At 38.2% G+C, this 23,303-nt stretch overlaps 1 protein-coding gene across 1 annotated transcript; it reads left to right on the plus strand.

Moving 5' to 3' along the window:
• Positions 1-261: 261 nt before the first annotated feature.
• trus (programmed cell death 2 like trus) lies at positions 262-2,649 on the plus strand. Its single transcript, XM_065228587.1, has 3 exons — positions 262-478; positions 560-1,316; positions 1,375-2,649. Exons 1-3 carry the CDS (start codon positions 371-373, stop codon positions 1,815-1,817), a joined length of 1,308 nt encoding a protein of 435 aa, XP_065084659.1. The 5' UTR covers positions 262-370; the 3' UTR covers positions 1,818-2,649.
• The last annotated feature ends 20,654 nt before the right edge of the window (positions 2,650-23,303 follow it).

Genomic DNA, 23,303 nt, shown 5'->3' on the forward strand with positions numbered 1-23,303 from the left:
ATTTTCAACGATTTAAATTGTTAAATGTACATAAATATAAGGTTTTAGTACAACGTTCATGTAGTTTATATGTTTTAATAGTTTTTATTTTAAATAAAAAAAATCATAAACATTTCCCGGGAACCTTCGCCGGAAACCTTTCTAAACGACCCAGTTGTTTCTGGCACCACATTTTTTTTTTCTCTAGCAAAAATGACATTTCTAGACGTCAAAATTTCGTGTTTCGCAGTCGCAAAAAACACACATCAAGGACTTTCGACTTCGTCAGATCTGATCCTTGTCTGGTGTGTGATTTTCTTCTATTGTGTGTGAAAAATCAATTTTGCTGCAGTGAAAATTGAGCAGAAGTAAAACAGCATCCGTGGGACGAATGGCGAAAAATAAATGCACCATTCTGCTCGGGTACGACGATGAACCGATTGCGGACAAGGATAAAGCGTATCTGAACCATACGGTGAACAAGATCGGTGGCGCGGCTGTAAGTATTATTTAAATATGGGTTGAGAGGTTTTCTCATTTTTCTCGGGGCTGGGATAATCGATTCGAATGCTCACTACAGAATTGGCCCGCTTCGGAGATCGGGATTGCACCGTGCCCATTGTGCGGGCAGCATCGTCCGCTGATTTTGCAAATCTACGCGCCGCTGGAGAATTCTCAGTTCCACAGGACGCTATACATTTTTGCCTGTTTGAATGCTCCTTGTTCCACCCAGTCGCAAAGCTGGGTTTGCGTGAGGACCCAAGCACTGGAGAAAAGCCCAGTGGAAAACGAGACTGTTCAGGTTCTGAAAACGGCTGCCAGTAATGTTGCTTGGTGCAGCGGAGCCGACGATTGGGACGATGAGGAAACCGGTGCAGAGGACACCTTCATGCGGGTGGATACCGGGAACGTTCCGGACTTGGCGAATGAAGAGAATGGGAATGTTATAAGGTATGAAAATAGTAAGATATCGGACGAAGATGAGGAGAGTAATTCGTTGGAGAACGACCCAGTACCGGGATTCGGGAATCTGCGAGTCGACGAAAGGAATGCCAACGGAGGTGGAGCCAAGGGAGGGTTGATTGATAATTTATATACGTGCAAAGCGACGGCAGAAATCGAAGGGACGGAAGGCGACGTGGTGGTAGTGGAAACACCTGTTTCGCCCAAGAGAGACTTGTTGGCGTTGCTCAAGCAACCGCAAATCATTCCACGAGATCTGAAGGATCTTACCCTGAAGAGCTTTTACATTAGTGTGGATGAAGAACGCTCGTCGTCTCCGGTTATAAGTGAACATGTGCGCGAGTTGCTGCAGGAATACCAAAAACACGAGGAAGGTGAGTTGGATAAGGGATTCGTTGAAGGTTGATGATGATATGAGCGTTATTATTTCAGTTAAGACGAGCCCAGATAGTCCAATGGGTCATGGAGCAGTTGGCGGTGGTCATCCGGCACCGATGGAGCAGGAACACTATGAAAAAGGCATTCCCATCCACGGTGATCTAATGTTTCACAACTTTATGTCAAAGCTACAGGAAAATCCAGGGCAAATATTGCGATATTCGCGCAATGCTTCACCCGTCTTGATTGCTCCGCTGAAAGAGCTACTTCCACCCATCTGTCAGCACTGTGGCCATGAACTGATGTGTGAAGTTCAAATACTGCCAACTATTATCGAAAAGCTGCGATTAGAGGCTACCGGCGAGAATGCTCCAATCGATTTTGGGAATGTCCTTGTGTGGACTTGCATCAAGAGCTGCTGGGATACACCGGACAAAATGCGAACCGAGCAGGTGCTGGTACAGCAGGAGTCCCTCTCAAAAGGAATTTTGCAGTAGATGGATTCGTAATGTGATCCGCGCCTGTGTAGGAGTAGGTTGAAAAGTGATCTTACCAAAACCGTAAATTTGTTATCCAAGCAGATTATCTCTTGAACGATATTATGCAACCGCTCTTAATACCAACTTATCTGTGACTTTTAACCGTTTTTAGATGCCTAGAGTTAGAGAAAACTTTCTGAATACAGAAAATTAAATAACATTAAACAGGATCGAGTATCGCAATTTTAAAAGCATTTGCAACCAAATATTATCCGTCATATGTCAATTGAACGAGTTACCTTAGCGTCGGCAGAATGAACTAGAAAGAAAAGACGACGACAACATTGAATGTTTAACGTAAACGTATCGAAAAAAGGAACCTAGAAGCATGTGCGCAGCTGAACACGATGATCACCCAGTGGACAGTTTTTTGATAGAACATTTTAATGTGAACCGTTGAAACTTTTAGCAAAGGGTCTTCCTACGTTTTATCTATATAACCAGCAAATACCGAACCGGGAAGACTTACTCTCTAGAAAAGGAACCGATATCCTTCTGGTAGATTTGGATGTTGATTTTACAATGCAAATAAACAGATAGACTCCAATGTTAGCAGTTCCCCTTGAAACAAAATAAAATCTAGGATCACTTGTGTGAAATATTTTATCAAGCATTTCAAAACTAGGTACATGGCAATAGCTGCAGTAACTGTGTAGGATTAACGTGCAAATTTCGTTGACACTGTTTCCTTTACTCTCAGAAACGTTTAGTAGCAGTTAAATGAATCATTATTCAACAACACAATGCAACGTACTAAATAATTAAACCATAAATTGAGCCAACGTTCAAACAGTTGTGTATTTTTCATAGAACACTAGAAAGTTATCCTTCCGGCAGTAGTAGAACAGTAACATTATATGGCAGTGACAACCTGAACTCCAACTTCAGACAACTTCTCCACCTCTCAAGCGCAACACCAGATGTAGCGTGGATCGGTTGATAATGCTGTACTCATCCAACGTGCGGCCGTCCTCCAGCTGCTTGCCGGAGAAAATTATCCGCTGCTGATTCGGCGGGACATCCTCGCGTTGTTCGATCTTCTTCTTCAGGCTGTCCACCGTTTCGTCCGGTTCGACGCTCATCACGATCGTTCTTCCGGCCAGCGTTTTCAGATAGATCTGCATCCTGTACTGCGATCGGCTTGATACTGACTGTTCTACTGTACTTCCGTTCTCGAGTTGAGTGACTTGAAGACAGGCAGGAGCATCAGGCCTTTTATAGTCGGCATCTAACGGCACAAGGACATTGTAGCGTGCCCCGCGTCTAGAATGAATGCTGCAGTAGTGTGCATCACTGTTCTGTAGAACATTCATGCAGTTATTTGGTTGACTACTCTACTAGCATTCTGTCGGTTAGTAGTGTGAATTCAAACTAATTTTAGCCTACGGATAGTGATTGCTCGTAAGATTCGAAACGTAAAAGTTGTCTACGTCGTAGAATTTAGAATATTCACCATGTTTGACACTTCAACCATGTACTGATGTGTCTGTAAAAGATTCTGAATCTGGCGCCGCCACTTCTGTTGAGTATGTCAAAATGCTATATGTAGAATGGATAATGAATCAAATACGAATTGATGCATGAATTAGTAACACAAAACCCAAACTAATAAAATCGAACCTGTTAAGTCGGGATGTGGGTATTGAACGTGAAGCCCCGTACTTCTGTCCTATTGCTAGACAAGGTGTTCCACATCAAAAGCATTACCAAGACCGTTGATTCGAGTGCAATAAATTAGCCAAACTTTTGAGATATTGGAAGGGACAGTCAAGCGACTCAACACAGAATAAACATTTTTTTTGTATGGAAAATACGGTTCAAACGTAAACGAGCATAATATGCATATTATGAGACATGAGTGATGGGCAGGGCAGTTAGATTTACAGATAATTTTGTCGCTTCGTATCACACACAAAGGCATACCACGACTGAACAGACGAACTGCTGTGGCAGGTCAAGTGAAATCATTGAAAGGGGCCGTTCATAATCCAAAACATGATAACTTTTGAATCCCTCCCTAGCCCCTCAGTAGACTATAATAGACTTTTCTGAAACCCCTTCCCCAACCCCTTATTTAACACTGGAAATACCGGGAGCAAATTATTCACGAATCACCCGGTCCGAAATGTTCAACCAGCTGGATAGATCTCGGTGGTTTCTAGTGGTTTCGCGTCCGATAGACTTCTCTGATTTTTGTGAAAGGCGCAAGTATTAGTCCAGAACTTGGGGTAAATTATAAGTATTAGTGCAAGAAAACCTTTGAATTCATCCAAAGTTCTTTACTAATACTTGTGCAATTTTTTTTTTATTTAGGAGTCGTGGAGGCGAACCAGCCCCAGGCTGAAAGCCTCCCTAATAAAGATAAATTAATTAATTAATTATTTAGGAGATTTTCAGCCGTAGGCTGGTTCATCTCCAAAAGCCCGACTCCCCTAGTAACGTTTAGAATTTTTCGGTGAACCCTGAGGGGGTTCTCCTGGGTATTATAATAGGTGTGCTTAGGGTGTTCCCTTGGTACATAGTGGTTTTTACAGAGTTTGTTAACGTTTGTGTTTCGTGGCTGTTCAACGTGATTGGCGGTTCATAATAGGGGTGACAGTGGTCGTTGTAAAGGGTAATGAGATAATCGTTGTGTGGTATGCAGTCTAAAGTCAATCGGGTCCGTGTTCGGTGCGTTGTTATTTTGTATGGGGGGTCGGTGATTAAATTTTATCGAACAATCCAGCATCTTTAAGAAAGGTTATTACAGCAGCTTCCGTGGATGGGTCGTTAGACAGGGCATTGCGTATGTTGTCCGGGATTCCGTTGTGGACCCGGATGTTCTGTTTGAGAGTGTTCGCAGGAGGTTTAGTCGCGTACGGCAATTGGCTTTAGAGTCAGTAAAGTGTGCGTTGAACCTCAGCTCCCGGTCCGGGCGCACTCCGTGAACCTGGATGGTATTTTTGTTGGGTATCGGAATGTTGTTCGCTAAGATGTTCGTTGGTAGCGGCCGATGGCGGGAGCGGCATAGATGGGAAACCACGCTCTTTTCTGGGGACAATACGAAGCCGGCCTTGGAGGCCCATCTTGAAATGGCTGATACAGCAGCTTGCAATTTTCTTCGCAATGCTTTGAGGGTGCGACCGATAGCCAGCAGAACGATCTCGTCTGCATACACAAAGATGAATATTCCTTTGGGAGGTCTCTAAAGCCACCATTCCTTGCATCCAAGAAGATGGTGAACTTGTGTAATTCATAAACGTCAGAGAAGTCTATTTTCAACATTCTTTCACCGATGTCTTACCCATCTAGTTGAAAACTACTGAACACTTGTGTTTTTAGGGATGTTCAAATTTCCTCTGAAACAGTGTAAGTAGCAAATTAAACTATATATTATATAATAGGTATGCCTAATTTTACTGATATTTTAATGTAGCTCCACAGTTCTTCTATAAATTTCACTAGGGCGGTGAACAACCCTTGAATGCTGTATGAGATCTCGCTGCTACCACTATAAAGAACTAATGCATACAATCACCTGCGCATGCCAATCGACAGCTCTTTCTTGTGGTTTCTCTTGCATAGATGATGTATAGTCTCGCCATGGATAATTGCCCTTATTGGTCGTTCCGGGACCACTGGAATGCCCCCGGGGTAAGCTTTATTTATTCTTTAGCAGCGCCTCTACTGTGTTGCTTGACCTATAACGAATATACGTTGTATACGAGTACCCCAAATACAACGTATAGTTCGTCAAATTTTACATTGCAAATGCTATGTAAAATTAGACGAGTCATACGGTGTATTCGGGGTACTCGTATACAACGAATATTCGTTATAAGTCAGGTAACCCAGTAGTGGTCGGATTTGGAATGTTTTGACAGCGATTTATTTTGAAAGGCAGAGTTTAAGATTGTAAGCTCCAGAGCACAATCGAATTGAAGTTATTGGAGACATGTTGCCAAAATCAAATTTGAGGATTGCAACGAGTTTTGCCTGAAATTATTAATTATTTTGTTGGACATTTGTTCTAAAGTCTCAACATTCGAAATTCTATGTAACTCAGTAGTACTGTACCAGGGAGGCATCATCATCAAAATCATCTTCAGAACTTTGTTCTGAATCCTTTGAAGTGCTTTTTTCCTGGTAGTGCAACAACAAGACCATATTGGCACAGCGTAAAGCATGGCCGGTCTAAAAACTTGTTTAAATATTAGAAGTTTTTTCGCCAGACAAAGTTTGGATTTCCTGTTTATAAGAGGATACAAACATTTTATATATTTGTTACATTTGGCTTGAATGCCCTCAATGTGATCTTTAAAAGTTAATTTTTGGTCAAGTACTAATCCAAGATATTTCACTTGGTTTGACCAGTGAATTTAACTCCGTTCATAGTGACTATGTGACTACTACTAGGTTTCAAAAACGAACCTCTAGGCTTATGTGGAAATACCATAAGTTGAGTTTTGGAAGCGTTGGGAGAAATCTTCCATTTTTGTAAATAAGAAGAGAAAATATCTAAACTTTTCTGCAGTCTGCTGCAAATAACACGAAGACTTCTTCCTTTAGCGGAAATGCCTGTGTCATCAGCGAACAAAGATTTGTGGCAACCCTGAGGCAAATCAGGGAGATCCGAAGTGAAAATGTTATACAATATAGGCCCAAGAATGCTACCCTGAGGAATTCCTGCTCTAACAGGTAGTCGATTAGATTTGGAATTTTGATAATTTACCTGCAGAGTTCTGTCAGTTAAATAATTTTGAACTAATTTCATAATATAAAGCGGAAAATTAAACTTTTTCAATTTAGCAATCAAATCTTCATGCCAAACACTGTCGAATGCTTTTTCTATGTCTAGAAGAGCAACTCCAGTTGAGTGGCCTTCAGATTTGTTTGAACGAATTAAATTGGTAACTCTTAAGAGTTGATGAGTAGTTGAATGCCCATGGCGAAATCCAAACTGCTCATCTGCAAAAATTGAGTACGTATTGATGTGAAGCATTATTCTATTCAAAATGATCTTTTCAAAAAGTTTACTTATTGAAGAAAGCAAACTTATTGGACGGTAGCTAGAAGCTTCAGCTGGATTTTTATCCGGCTTCAAAATTGGAACAACTTTTGCATTTTTCCATTTATCAGGAAAGTATGCCAAATGGAAACATCTGTTAAATAATTTTACCAAGAAAGACAAGGTACTCTCTGGAAGTTTTTTGATGAGGATATAGAAAATTCCATCATCACCTGGAGCTTTCATATTTTGAAACTTTTTAGTTATATATCTTACTTCCCGAGAGAAAATATTCAGAAAATCCCGAGCAACCTGATTCTCAATAGGACTAGTAAGACCCAAACTGAAATTATGGGAACTCTCGAATTGCTTAGCAAGTTTCTGAGCTTTTTCCAAATTTGTGATCAAAATTTTACCACCTTCTTTAAGCGCTGGAATAGGCTTTTGAGGTTTTTTCAAAATTTTTGTAAGTTTCCAAAAGGGTTTGGAACTCGGGTCTAATTTAGAAATATTATTTTCAAAAGTTTTGTTCCTCAGGGCAGAGAATCGCTTTTTAATTTGTTTTTGCAAATCCCGCCAGATAACTTTCATGGCAGGATCGCGTGTTCTTTGATATTGTCTCCTACGGACATTTTTAAGACGGATCAAGAGCTGAAGATCGTCGTCTATTATAATTGAATCGAATTTAACCTCGCATTTTGGTACTGAGGCAGCTCTTGCTTCAACTATAGAAGTAGTCAGAGATTCAAGAGCATAATTAATTTCATCTTTGGTTTGCAAAGGAATGTTTGGATCGAAGTTATATTCCATAAATGTTCGATATTGCTCCCAATCAGCTCTATGGTAATTGAAAATAGAGCTGTTGGGATTACAAATTATTTCTTGGGATATTTCAAAAGTTACTGGAAGGTGATCAGAACCGAAGTCAGCATGGGTAACCAATTGGCTACAAAGTTGACATGAATCAGTTAAGACCAAATCAATAGTTGAGGGATTTCTTGCAGAAGAATGCATGTTGGACTGTTTGGATATTGAATAGTGTAATAACCTGCAGAACAATCATCAAACAGAATATTACCATTGGATTTGCTTTGAGCATTATTCCATGAGCGGTGTTTTGCATTAAAATCACCAATAATGAAGAATTTAGACCTATGACGGGTAAGTTTCTGGAGGTCACCCTTGAGAAAATTCTTTTGCTGGCCTACACACTGGAATGGCAAATAGGCAGCTATAAACGTAAGTTGTCCAAATTTTGTTTCAACAGAAACTCCCAAAGTTTCAAAAACTTTGGTTTCAAATGAAGAAAGAATTTTATGTTTGATTCGTCTATGAACAATGATGGCAACGCCACCACAGGGTCCATCAAGACGATCATTTCTATAAATTAAATAATTTGAGTCCTTTTTAACCTTATGGTCAGGTTTAAGGAACGTTTCAGTTATAACGGCAATATGCACGTTATGAACTCTCAAAAAGTTAAATAGCTCGTATTCATTATCTTTAAGAGATCGAGCATTCCAATTTAAAATATTTAGAGCTTTAAAATCCATTACTGAATTTTAAAGTCATGACAATATTATTAGCAAATTTTACTCCAGTTTGATTAGCATCAAACATGGAGTTAGATTTAAGCATATCAGAAATCATGTCAATTAATGAATTCTGTAAAAATTCCATTTTAGGGGCAGTAATGCTTCCTAAGTCAAAATTGTCAAAATTTCCGTTAGAACGTTGGTTAGTATTTTGATTTCTACCCGCTGCAATAGCAGCATAGGTAGCTCCATTAACTCGCTGAACATTGTTAGCAGCGAGAGGAGTAGGTACAGATGAAACATTTGAAGCAGGGGTGATATTTGTACCTACGGGTCCGAATGTAGAATTTGTTCCTCGCTGACCGTTGTTAACAGCAGAGGAATTTGTACCTGTTCGGAAACGAGCTTTGCGAGTCTTACATTCCCAAAAATTGGATTTGTGATTTTCACCACAATTTGAACATTTAAATTTCTTAGGATCTTCCTTCACAGGACAGTCGTCCTTTGCGTGAGAGGAATCACCACAATTCATGCATTTAGCTGGCATGTAGCAATTTTTAGTTCCGTGACCCCATCCTTGGCACTTACGGCACTGGGTGAGGTTTTGGAAATTTCCTCCAGTCTTCCTGAAGTGTTCCCACTTCACTCGGACATGGAGCATAAGGCTAGCTTTTTCTAAGGCCTTAAGGTTGTTTAGTTCACTAGACTTGAATTAATTAATTAATTTAGCTTTATTTAGGAGGCTTTCAGCCTTAGGCTGGTTCGCCTCCGATGCTAGACTTGAAGTGAACTAAATAAAAAATCATTAGAAATCCCGTTGCGCGAATCGCCAGGACGGGATTTCATTTTCATTTTGATTACTTGGAGTGGCACAACTCCAAGTAATTTTGCCAGTTCATCTTTGATCTGATCCAGGGATTCACCACTGGGCAGTCCTTTCATGACAACCTTGAACACACGTTCAGTTTTGGTGTCGTAAGTAAAAAAATTGTGCTTCTTCTCAGTAAGATACTTGAGAAGACATTTAAATCCGTCCAAGGTTTCAGCCAATACACGGCATTCACCCCGACGTCCAATTTGTAGTGAAAACTTAACTTTCACGAAGTTCAAAAGTTCCATGCGAAGAGCATGGAAATCGGAAGTGGTTATCACAATAGGGGGAATCTTTTCCTTCTTGGCATTAAGCCGGGAAAGTTTACTAGAATTTTTCCTGGATGATGGATCATTCTCATCATCCGTGAGCAAATCAAATTGATTGCTCACATTAATTTCATCAGAAGGGGGATCAAGAGTTTGCCCCTTTATTTTGCGTTTAGGCGTCATGGCGGCAGTAAATTTTTTATCCAAATCGACTTCCAAGCAGATTACTATAAGAATCTGAAGGATCGAAGAGGAATTTTCCAAATCGATATCCAAGTAGGATTGCCTCGGGTAGGGTCCAAACAAGGATCGAAGAGGAATAAGAGTTGAACAAGGTAGAAAATTTTGTACAGGTTGAGCACTGAAAAGTGCTGTTTAAATTTGTTGTAGCTTTAGGTAGTAGTAACACTTCCTTAAGCAAAAAGCAAGTAGATCCGCACGGCAAGAGAGCACGATGCGGACTGACAACTAAATCTTTCTTTTTTGCAACGTAATGTCTAAAGTGCGTACTAACAAATTTTTGCCAAAAGTTTTTGTTCTACGCTTTTTGTCAGTTTTCCATTGTCAATGGTTTCGAACAATACAAAAGTTTTCATAAGCTTCTTTTTTGAGACAAAGACATTTTGAGACATTTGCGTTTTAAACATATTTTTTTTTATTTTAACTAAAAATAAATAAGCAAAATGTATTGTTTATTTTTCTCAAAAAGACATTATTCTTGTCTACAACTTGTATCAGAAAAACCGTTTCCGTGCCACATTTTTTGAAAATTTTACAAGATCCAAAATGGCCGAGCTTTGAACTATTGTCCATAACAAACAATTACGCAAAATCGCAAGATCGATTCAAAAATTCAAAATTTTCTATTTTGCCTGGAACGCTCATAATGTTTGATAACATAAAATTATATTTTAAATTCTTTACGTGAAAGATGAATTCCGTTATGCATAAAATAAGTATTTTTTAAGAGTGAATTTATTGAAAGGTATCATGCATTAATTGTGAGCGATTTCTGTTGTTGAAATCTGAAATTTAAACAAATCGAAAAAAAATGAACCCTATAGATATGCAGATAGGTTTCTGAAATCCTGACTGCTAGTTCATCAACTATTTTGTATACGTTTTGGTTTGATTGGATGATTTTGTATGAAGTATGAGCAATTTTAGTAAAACACTTGTGTTGTAACTTTTTTCGTAGTGAATGGATTTTAGTGAATTAGATTAAAGATCTTCATTTTTATTAAAAATGAACAAAATTTAAGATAATTTGGTTTATTGTACTTCAACATAGTAGTTATAAAATATGACATTTTACTAAAATGACGTACACATTTAACCAATCAATCGCAAAGCTATACCGATAAATCTTGAAAATTTGATCAACCAGAAGCCAGGATTTCATTAATCTATCAATCTAAAGTACGCTATCTATGCCGTATTGTATGTGAAATTTCATAAAATTTCTATCGTGGGTCTGAATATACTAGCAACGAAGCCAACGGAAACCTTCTGTTCGCGAACATTCACCCCCAGCGCAAACATCGCTGCTTTGCCTGAAAATGTATCAATCGAACATTCGAGAACATTCCACATCGCTCCATATTACGCATAGGATGAACACTATGGAACATTATGTATAATATGTAACATTCGGGAAGATTTCACTATGCAGTTACATTCTTGAACATTCTGGAGAAGATTTCCATTTCGAATCTTCTGGAATAAAGTTTTCCTATATAATGGAAAAGCACCGAAAAAGTTGCTCAGTAACAAAAAGAAAGTGAACATAGTGCAATGGAAAATAGGAGCTAGCTGTTAAAGGTGAACCACTGATTGAAGCTCTCCACACACGTTTTCATCTCACCGCAGTCTGCTGTTCATATGTTCATTGCCGAACACCTTCGAGGGTTCTACGGATTGCTTCCGGCGGTGTCAATTTATGGGCTAGACAACCAAAAGTCGTATGTCAAGGAACGGATAGAACCGGAGATGTTGCTACTCAGTAAGTCGAAATTGTACGTAATTCATCGCATGGTCACGTGTACGATGCAAAGTTCCGAACTTAGCCTTAATCTAACCCGATATTCGAATTTTAAACAGTCACTATTAGGTACTGCAGCGTGACATCATAAATGAACTCAGTGTTAGCCGGCTGAACCTTTTTTTACAGTTCAGTGGTACTGTTTACAAGCACTTAGTCGTTTTTTCGAAAAAAATATTCTTAAATTTCCGAATTTCAACTTGAAAATTGTCGAGGAACAGCGCGTAGAAAGGATGTTGCTCATGGACATTGCAGAAGTGTGGTTTACATCTCACTGCAGTCCGAAAAATTATCGAGAAAATCCACCCAAGAAAAAATCGACAAAGTCCACGTAAACAGTACCACTGAACTGTCATCAGATTGAGGTTAACCCCGACGGTGCAAAACCTAATATGTCTATAGAGAGTGTTCCGATTCCGGGTTTTATATATTTTTAGAGTAGATATCCCGAGCAAAGTTAAATAACAACCTGATATCATCTTGAAAACAAGTCTTGTTATTCCAGATATAATTTTGTTTTCAGTTGTTATCGCATAACTAACTTAGTTCTCTGTCTCGACTAATTTTGTTATCAGTTAATATCATGAAAGAATACCCGAGTAAAGGATTATACCAGATTTATAACAAGTTCTGATATCCGATAATCAAGATTTAATAACCGAACATGTTATCATTGTGGTTGAATGAACAGGCAACATAACAAGTAGCTAACTTTGGCATGTGGCAAATATGTTTTTTTTATGATCAATTGAGCTGAAAATTTGACTCAGAACTACAAATGTGCTGAATTTTGCGTGTACGTTATATCAAATTATTAGCCGCGCTTGCCGGAAATTGGCGGACTGGTTGGCATATTGCCAATAAACGATATGGTCCGTCAATTTCCGGCAAGCGCGTCCAATAATTTGATATAACGTACACGCAAAATTCAGCACATTTGTAGTTCTGTGTCAAAATTTCAGCTCAATTCATCATAACAAAACATAGTTGCAAGATGCCAAAGTTGGCTAGTTTGTATGAAAATCGGCCTATTGTGCTAATTTACAGGCCACCACTGTATGCAGAGGATGCAATTAATCCAACCTTACGTTGGATGTAAGAAAAATTGTGCATGTAGCTACCAAAAAAAAATATCCCTCATGGCTCTTAACAATTAAAAACTGAGACAAGTATTTGAGGAAAACTTTCGCTTCCAAGGCAAACTTTCCAATCGAACATTCGAGAACATTCCATATCCCGCCAGATTATGTGTGGAACGAACATTCTAGAATATTCTATAATTACTTGGGAAATAACAATCTAGAAAAATCTACTAAGTAACCGAGACCAAAACCACTCTGGAATGCTCTATTTCGAAGCTTCTAGAATGAAGTTTTCCTATATAAAGGTGGAGCGCCGAATAAGTTGGTCAGTAATAATTAGAAAGTGAACAAAGTGAAATAGAAAATACAAACTCCCTGTTAAAGGCGAAAGAGTGAGTGAAGCTCCACACACGATTTTTACTCAACCGTAGTTTACAGTTCTACATGCTGTTCTTGTGTTCAACGCTGAAGAACTTCGATGGTTCTACGAATTGCTTCCGGCAGTGTCAATTTATGGCCAAGACAACCAGCAGCCGTATGTCAAGGAAGGGATAAAATCGAAGATGTTACTACTCAGTAAGTCGAAATCGTATTTGAGTATGTTATTCAGCGCATGAAGGTTAAGTTTAATCACGTGTGGGATGCAACGTTCGGAATTGAAAACGATTAATAGTTTACAAACATTTAATTTTCCTCGTTATTTCCATTCACACATTGAACTTTATAGATCCGTAGTGGAGTAATGTGCAGAAAAACAAAACAATTTAAAACAAAACATGCTTGAAGTTTTGGAATATGCATATTTCCCACGTATTTTATATTTGAAGTTGTTTTAAACACTGGACTCACTGGAGTCGTGGAGGCTCGTGGAATTTTATCATAATTTCTAAGGACCTCATTCCAAGATAATTCTGGAAAAAATCTGCCTTCAATGTGGTTCTGATGAATTGTGGATATCATGTGAAGCCTAAGATAGTTTTGGGTAGAATTTCAAATAATCTCTCAATTGAACGCAGAGTAAATTTAAATGAAAAATTTTATAGGAATTTCTGAGGAACAGAACTTCTGGGAACTTCAGAGGAAAATTCCAAGGGCAATCTGAGCATAATTTCATGAATTTTGTGGTTGAAAACGAGTCCGGACAAAAGTCATTGGAAAGTGTTGAAGAATTCTTAGAGAGTGAGGCGGATGCTAAAAAGAGGATTACATTTAAATCTGAGAATAACTCCAGACGATCTTCAAAGGAATTAAAATAATTCCTGAAGAGTTTGCCAAACAAATCATGAGGAGCAATGCACATGAATTCTTATGAGACTTTCAATGTGAGTGTAATTCCAAGGGAAGAAGTGACAGCAAACTAAATTGGAATTCGCATCTAGAGCAAGTCATCAGTGCGCTTTGGATAAGTCAGTGGCGTCCCGTTACCTCACTTTTTACCTGTGTACCAGCTTTCAAAATCAGATTTAATGCCACATTCATACTCGAATCGGTTGAAAAATACACTTAATCTTCTAGTTTACTCGATATCTATCCATTGCAAGCAATATTTGGATAATTGTTTATGTTTTGAGAGTTGGTGCACAGGTAGATTGAGGTTAAGGAAACGCCACTGGGATAAGTAAAAAAAAACTTTTGGTAGAAAATGGGGACTACAACCTAAAATGATCCACTGGATTTATTTGACGATTGTAAGACCCAGAATAACCTATGCATCATTGGTTTGGTGGCCTAAAACTAAAGAAAAATCAGCTCAGAAGAAGCTGAGGAGGCTGCAAAGACTAGCTACTCTCTCAATAACTGGTGAATGAGCAGCACACCAAGTATGGCACTAGATACTCTGCTTTATCTGCTTTCGTTGTATCAATTTATTCAATTAGAAGCCGAAAGGAGTGCAGTAAGGATCCGACGGTGACATATGAGCATCCTAAACATGATCAGTATTGATTATCTTGTGATACCAAATGAAGATTGGATGAAGGAAAAATATCACTTCGATCGTCTTTACAATGTAGCAGATCCGGATCGCGATTTGTGGGAAAATGGGGGACCAAACATTCGTCCAGGATCAATTGTCTTTTATACAGACGGCTCTAGATTGGATAATCGTGTAGGAGCAGGGGTAACAGGTCCAGGAATAAATATCTCAATATCTATGGGCTACTGGCCTACCGTGTTCCAAGCAGAAGTCCAAGCAATTCTTGAATGTTTTAAAATTTACTTGCGTAGAAATTATAGACTTTCGAATATCTCTATTATGTCTGATAGCCAAGCAGCACTAAATGCTTTGAAATCAGCAACATGTAATTCTAAACTTGTATGGGAATGAGCAATGTCACTCCAAAAATTGGCCTGCCAAAACCAAGTGAACCTATTTTGGGTTCCTGGTCACTGCGGAATTCAAGGGAATGAGAAAGCCGACACACTAGCTAGGCTTGGATCATCTCAACACCAGGACCAGGACCATTATGTGGAGTTTCTGCTTGCTCTCTTAGAATGGAGTTCAAGAAATGGGAAAAAAATTAAAGTGGAGACCAATTGAAACAACACTTTAATTACTAGGCAGTCGAAACGGTTTATTAATCCGAGCATGAGCAATGACTAGCAAAATTCTCGAACGATCAAATAAAGATCTTAGTATGTACTCTGGTTTAATAACAGGACACTGTCCATGTAAATATTACTTGAAGCTAATAGGAAAACTTCAAGAGGACATGTGTCGATTATGTGGCATAGAAAAAGAAGACTCTGAACACCTGCTATGCTCTTGTACAGCAATCTTCAATAAGAGACGTATTTTTCTGGATAAGGGACTGACAGAACCCTTTGATATTTGGAATTCAGTTCCCAGCCAAGCAGTGTAATTCATTCGAAATGTAATACCTGACTGGGAAATCGCTTTCGGTCAGTCTATGTCGGTCGTTTTGAAAAATGGTGATACGACATGCTGATAAAGCAATATTACAGCGGGGAATACATCACAATAGATCTAAGTACTGGTCGCAGTGATCAAAATACGCAACACGGAAAAAAGGGATGAAGTGAGATTCAAAAGGAAATCTGAAATGAATTCAATAAAAATTCTGAGAATCTTTCCAAAGGGTTTCTTACTGAGGAGAATTTCAAGGTAATTCCGATGAAAATTGAAAGAAAATTCAATTCGGAGGATGGTTCCAACGAAATTTTGAGAAATATTTCAATAGAATTGCGAGAAGTATTCTAAATATATTCTGGTGATATTTTTTTAGAGAGTTCAGAGAAGCGTTCCAAGTGAATTTCTAGAATAGTTCTATGAGAAATTTGGCAGAATATAAAGCAAATGCTGAGGAGAACTACAAGTGAATTTTCATGAGAAATCTCCGTTGAATATGGAATGAACTATTCTGAGGATTTCAGAACTACTTGAAGTTTCCCAAAACTTTCCTGAAGTTAATGAAATCACCTTGAAGTTCTTTTGTAGTTTGAGAAACTAGCCTTATGCTCACAATAATTATCATCAAATTTTTAAACTTCCCTGCATTTTTCAGGACTTCCTACAGTTTTCTCAATTTTCCTAACGATCATGGATCTTTTCTAGAGTTTTTTCTAGAGTTAATTCGCTAAAGTTCTCGTAGCTTCTTTAAAATTTATGTAATTCCAGGGCTGGTAGCGATCAATGCTGTCAAAAATAGTGATTTTAGTGACCATGTTGAAGAAATAAGTGATCATTTCCCAGGAAATTTAATAATTGTCATACTAAGAATGCATTTTAAAATTAAAATATTTCATATTCCTTGTTATTTTCATTCACACATTGAACTTTATTTTTTTTTTTATAATGCGTTTATTTGTCCAGGCTCCTTTGCTGTAGCTTTGCGGAGCCAATATTCATTGATCGCGGCTATCTCGAGGATAGGGGTAACAAATTGTAACAAATGGATGGCAGGGTAGGGATTGTGAACACAAGGTTTGGAGAGCAATGTGCTCTTGATCTCGAACTAAGCGACACTCTGATGAAAAAGGCAAACATGGGGGTACACCGATGGGCAGCTAACAACTTGGGAGAACACAAGATGACACTAACTACTAAATCCTCAGATCTATCCGTTTTAAAAACATATAAATTAAATTCAAATAGTCGAGATCTTGGCTCGCCAAGACATCTCTAAATGGTATCGCGGGTTGTTTTTCTTGGGTCCTGAGGGATGTGGATAACTCAGATCTGGCAACAATTGAACTTTATAGATCCAGAATGGATTAATCTTCAGTAACAAATACATAAATTTATAAATTTATAAAATGTTATAATACTTCAAGAAATTTTCAAGAATCTGGAGTTAAATTCCTTGCACAGTTTTAAGGCTCATGGAATTTTATTTTAATTTCTAAGGACCTCATTCCACGGGAGTTCTGGGGGAAAAATCTATGAGAAAAACATGAACTGCAATCCGCATTCATGGTACTTCTGAGGAATTTTAGTCTTCATGTGAAGCATAAGCTTAAGATAGTAAACTCCATGCGAATTTTCATGAGTAATCTCCGTTGAATGTGGAATGGACTAATCTGAGGTCTCATTAACTACTTGAAAGTTCCCAAAATATTCCTGAATTTAAATAAACTGCCTTTAAGTTCTTTTGTACTTTGATAGACTTACCTGATGCTTGCAATACTTCCCATCATTTTTATTTAACTTCCTAAAGTTTCCACAATTTTCCTAACGATCATGAATCTTTTCCAAAGTGTTAACAATTCAATGAATTTCTTGAAACTTTTTTAAAAATTATGTAATTTCCCTGCTCTGGAATATCTCTGCTCTGAGGATATCTGTTCTTTCTTGAAGTTTTTTTTTTGTTTAGAGCTTTATTAGCGAGATTAATATCTTTCTCGAAGTTCTCGAAACTTCTCTAAAGTGTTTGCTTGTTGTACTACCATGAATTTAATTGAACTGTTCTAAAAATGTTTAAGCTTGCGTAACCTTTTGGACTTATGTGAAAACCTCAATAAATTTCTTAACATCTCTAAAGTTCTCAGAAAATCGGGGAACTTCTCGAAATTTCCCGCTTATTTAGTGAAACTAATTGAACTGAACTTCCCTAAAATTCCCTTTGTTTTTGGAGCTTTAACTAAACTTATTTGAGATGCTCCCGAAATGCCCATAAAAGTTCCTGAAGTTCTCGGATCTTCCCTTAGGTTCAAAATAGACTTTTTTTTATGAAGTTCTCGAAATGTTTCTGAAGATCTCTGTACCTGTGAAAATTTCGAAGTTATACTGTAATTTCAGGAACTTCTGTCTAAACTTACGATTATAGATTTTTAAACCACTTCCTCTTAAGATCGCTGAAATTTCCCAAAGATCTCTAGATCTAGCTTTTCTGAGATCAATAGAACTTCATTAAAGTTTCCACATTTTTGATAGTACGAAACGTCAAGACATTAAAAATGTTGTGATCTTAGATTTACTAAAATGAAGTAAGTGTTCAACTTCAACATTTAATGGATTTGAGCTAAAGCTGTTTCATTAAACCTGATTGTCATGTTAAATACGTTTGAGTTTAAACCATATTTTTAACGCATTTCATAAATAGCATTATTATTATAAACCTGGAAGATATTCGCCAAAGTTTTGGAAAAATCTGGAAAACTTAGGGAACTTTATTTAGCCAAATGAGTGGACACCCTGTAGATAAAGAAGAACGATTAAACGTAAAAAAAACTCTATACCAGGTCTTCAACACAATCTTCAATCTTGAAATAAATTCTCGTTTAAAAAAGTTTGAAATAGTGACTTATTACAATAGAAAGTGACTTTAGTGACACGGCCTTAAAAAAGAGACTTTTTAGTGACTGGCTTGAAAAAAGTGACCAAGTCACTAAAAAGTTACTCGCTACCAGCCCTGTAATTCCTCTAACGTTAATGGAACTACTCTGAGATTCTCTCTTCTTTCATGATGTTCGCGAAACTTCTCTAAAGATGTTGCAGTTCTCATGAAGCTTGTTGTACTACCTTGAATTTAATTGAACTATCCCAAACATGTTTAAACGCTTCCGTGAACTTCTGAACTTATGTGAAGATCTAAATAATTTTCTTAACATCTCTGAATTTTCTGAAATTAACGGAACTGAACTCTCCCTGACATCCTCCATCCTCCTATTTTTGGAGCTTACTAAACTTCTTTGAAATACTCCGAAATAGCGAAATAATGTTCATGACAGTTTTTGGAATTCTCGGATCTTCCCTCAAGTTACATAGGTATCTATGAAGTTTTCGAAGTTATCTGCACTTCTGTCTTTCGGATATCTCTGGAACTTCTTTAAGCTCCCGTACTTTTCTTGGAATCAAAACGAAATAATTGATTTAGGTCTTTATTATAGAGATTTTTAGCCATATGGCTAGTTTATCTCTTAAGATAGAAGGAGATTCCCAATCTTGGCTGTGGTACATTTATCTTGCTAGAATGAAAAGGTGTAGAAAACTGCCAAAAGGGCCAACAAAGTGGAAATAGAAAAAGTAACACTCAGATATTGTTGTAAAGGTTTCCCCTCCTTTAGGAAGGTGATGAAGGCGGCTGCTGCCGGGGACTCGTCGCCCAACAGGTTCCGAATGCTGATTGACTCCAAGCCGAAGGCAGCCCGAAGGTCTTCCAGCTCCGCGCAGTTCACGAGGATGTGCTCCACGGTGGCTGGCACTCCGCAGGTTTCGCAGGTCCTCCGGAATGGTGTTCCTTCGAAGTTGTGGGAGACTCTGCTGTGCCCGGTGCCCAGCCTTGACACCACTCGGTGTTCTCTTAGGTTTGGTCGATCCTTCCAGGTTCCGGTGGTCGCCTTGATCTTCCGAAGGTGGTGTGTCCTGTTGTTCCTCCACTCGGTGTCCCAGGCTCTACGAATCGTCCGCTTGATCAACTTTTTGACATCTTGGAGCGGTACATTACCGGTGGACCTGGGTCCGGTGAGGCCTGAGCACGTTCCCTTGGATCCAGCAGTGACATGAATACTGTGTTGGGCGGCGCATGCTTTACCGTCCCTTGGATCCACGGATGCTTCGGTGTTTCTGTTGTTAGGGCCAATATCACGCTGTGTGAGTCAGTTCCGACTAATATCGGTCGGTTGGCCGGTAGCAGACCATCTCCGGAGACCCCCATTCCCACTCCGCTCCTGGAGAGAGAGCCGTCGGTGTACCTAACTTCATAACCTTGGTAGTGCGCCCCAAGAGTCCGGCGTTAAGCCAGCGAGTTGTCTCCTGCCCTGAAGCGGTCCTTGATTCGGCTGTCAATTTTGTTCTGATGCGATTGCCAACTTTTGTCTCCGTGCCAGTGGACCCTGGCTACTGGAGGGAGATCTACATAGGCGGGCATGCGGAGGAGTCGGTTCGCCTCGTCGAGGACAACGATCCTGTTGTTTCCCGACGTTTTAGCGAGAAAGGCAGCGGCTTTGGTAGCAGTAGCTGCGGTGAAAACGAGCCGAAAAGGTAGGATACCGGCTTCAACGCATGCAGCGTCGGCCGGGGTAGAGGGCAGGAGAACGGAGACTGATCCAACGTAGCCGTTGTACACCGGTTCCAGAATCTGGAGGGCTTTCTCGGCGGCAAGGCATGTAATCTCTACCCCGTACAGTAGGCGACTGTCGATGATGGCTCGAGCTACGCGGAAGCGGATTTCGCGATTGTTGGATCGGTGGGGGCGGTCTTAATCAGGTTGGACCGACTGCGACAGTCCTTCTTTACTTGTTGGAAGTGCGGCTCATAGGATAAATTCCGATCGATTCTAAGAAATCTAAGCAGCGTCCACGCTTCTATGGGCGTTTCCTCTAAGCAACGCATACATTAGCCGTGTTTGGTTGTTTACAATCAGCTGCGGCCTGCTGCTTTATCCATTTTAATCGATAGAAATGTCCTTTTACAACGCTCTAGACTTCTCAGGTAAGCTGTGTTCGGAAAAACTCAAAAACTCATGAGTTTTGCATGCAAAATTCGACGTCGTAAAAATCACCAAATCGTGGTCCAGAATGCAGATTTAGGTGGAATGATATGTTTTGAGCCTGAAATTGAAACTTTAGACTAAAAGTCCCTTCTACAAAGTTGTTCCTTATAGTTATGTCCTCATTTTTATGACAATGAATTCTAGGGTGGTTCCTATTATCATTAAAATCAAAAATCTAACTTATTTGTTTGAATAAATTAGGGTTTACATTCTTCGGCAAAGTTATAGCTGAGCTAATTTCAAGCAACTTTGTAGAAAACAACTTTTTTGTATCTCTTAAATTGGCCGATTTAGAGCTATTTTCTTGAATTGAGTTAGGGTGGCTCTAAAAAAACAGTTGTTTTGCTCTAGTTTTCTTATTTCGAATTTCTCAGCAAAGGTGTCTTGACATAACTTTTAGATCTTAAGAAGGCGCAAATTTTTACCGCACAAAGCTTGTCAATATCTTTCGCCGATCAAGAGTTATTGCTGTTTTTATACTAAAAATATGCACTTTTCAAATGTTAATATCTCTGGTTGGGGCAAACAAAAAAAAAAGTTTTTCTACGGCATTTGAAAGGGCGTATGTTATTCTCAATAATATTTAAAATATATTTAATATTAATATTTAAAAGTCTCTAGAAGATGACTTTCATGAGAAATCTCAAATAAAAAAGTTAGCGCTAAAAAACTATTTTTTCCAGGATCACCCTAGGTCAACTCCGAAAAATTACTCTAAAATGAGAACGTTAAGAGATAGAAAAAAATTCTTCGACAAAGTTGCTTGCAATAAACTAAGCTACAACTTTTTCAAACAACACATATTTTTATTTTGTAAAACAAAAAAGTTTGCAAACACCAAAAGAAAGGAATTTTTGAGAAATTCGAAATAAGAAAACTAGAGCAAAACAACTGTTTATTTTAGAGCCACCCTAACTCAATTCAAGAAAATAGCTCTTAATCGGCCAATTTAAGAGATACAAAAAAGTTGTTTTCTACAAAATTGCTTGAAATTAGCTAAGCAATAACTTTGCCGAAGAATGTAAACCCTAATTTATTCAAACAAATAAGTAAGATTTTTGATTTTAATGATAATAGGAACCACCCTAGAATTCATTGTCATAAAAATGAGGGCATAACTATAAGGAACAACTTTGTAGAAGAGACTTTTAGTCTAAAGTTTCAATTTCAGGCTCAAAACATATCATTCCACCTAAATCTGCATTCTGGACCACTGTGCAATGAGTATTCAAGTTCAAAAATTAATTTCTTTATATTTTGGCGTTATTCTATTGTATGTGGATCAGGGGTTGGAAAACTAACACAACAAGCATTAGCATGGTATCAATTGACGTTTGAGTGAGTTTTATGAGTTTAAAGCAGGAATGACTTTTCGGCGTTGTGAGTGTGAGTGCGTGAACATTTTTACTAAGGAAAAAACTGATTTTCTTGGATTTTTCACCAATGATTTTTGAAAAATAAAAACTTCACGTTAAAGTTCTCTAGACTGCCCTGAATTTCTCAGAATTTTTAATAAGAACCCGCAACTTTACTGAAATTAATTGAATTGCCTTGAAGTTTCTACAATTTTCCTACAGTTTTATAAATTTTATAAACGCTGACGGAACTTTTCCTTAAATCACTATTTTTTCTAGAACTTATCTGGACATTCCTGAAGTTTCATATGCTTACCTGAAGTTCTTTAAACTTTATGTTCCGGCAAATTTTCTGATATATATTCTTAATTCCCTGACGCTACAGTTTTCGCAATATCCCATAATTCCACTGAACTCCTTGAAAGTCGCTGCATTTTTTAAGATAATGGGATTGTTCTGAATTTCTTGAAGATATCGGTGTATGCTAAATGTTCTCGCATTAGTTTTTAATTATTGGAACTTCGTTGATGTTCTCTAATCAATTTAGCTATATTTATTTCCATATTTTTTAGGTTCTTGAAATTACCATTATATAACACCCTTAAAATACTCTCCATTTTTCCAGATATTTTCCATTGCATTCCGGAAATTATCTCGGAATTTTGCGGAGGTTTTTCGAAACTTCTTTAAGGTTTCTGCAATTTGCCTGAAATAAATTTGTGCTGACCTTTGATGCTCTGATCTGTCTTGATGTTCTCGGAGCTTCCCTGAAGCTCTCAACTCTATTGACGATCTCGGTTCTGCTCTGAAATAAATGGAATTCTTAAATTTTCTGGACCTCTGAGAAGTTTCTGAAATATTTCTGAAGCTTTCGTAAAATCTCTGAAGGTCTATGTAATTCCCTGAGATTTTCGGAACATCTCAAGTATCCGCGATTTTTTTTTCAGCCCATCATGAAACTATCCTGATTTTTTTTTTCTAAACGCACGGTTCTAGATCTTTAAACTGCTTAAGTCAAGACAAAAGTTGCGGAAACTGCCCGTAAGATATCTGAAATTCCCCAAAGATCTCTAGATTTAGATTTCCTGATGTACTTAGAACTTCTTAATGTTTCCACAATTTTCCTCAAGACTTCTTAAAAATTCCTGCAGTTTTTCGGAAGAACCGCTTTGAGGTTCTTAAAACTCCCAGTAAGTTCCCCATGTTTGCATGATGTTAACTTGTTACCGCAATGCTTTACTGAAATTCTCAGCTCTGTTGTGTGAAATTTTTGTGAAGTTAATGGGACTTTACTGAAGATCTCCAATACTTCATAAAGTTAAACTTCAAATAAATCATTTATTTGCTTTTCC

Source organism: Ochlerotatus camptorhynchus, unplaced genomic scaffold, assembly GCF_037179485.1.
Source record: "Ochlerotatus camptorhynchus isolate MF236.1 unplaced genomic scaffold, CSIRO-AGI_Acam_v1.1 ptg000294l, whole genome shotgun sequence".
Classification (NCBI taxonomy): domain Eukaryota; kingdom Metazoa; phylum Arthropoda; class Insecta; order Diptera; family Culicidae; genus Ochlerotatus; species Ochlerotatus camptorhynchus.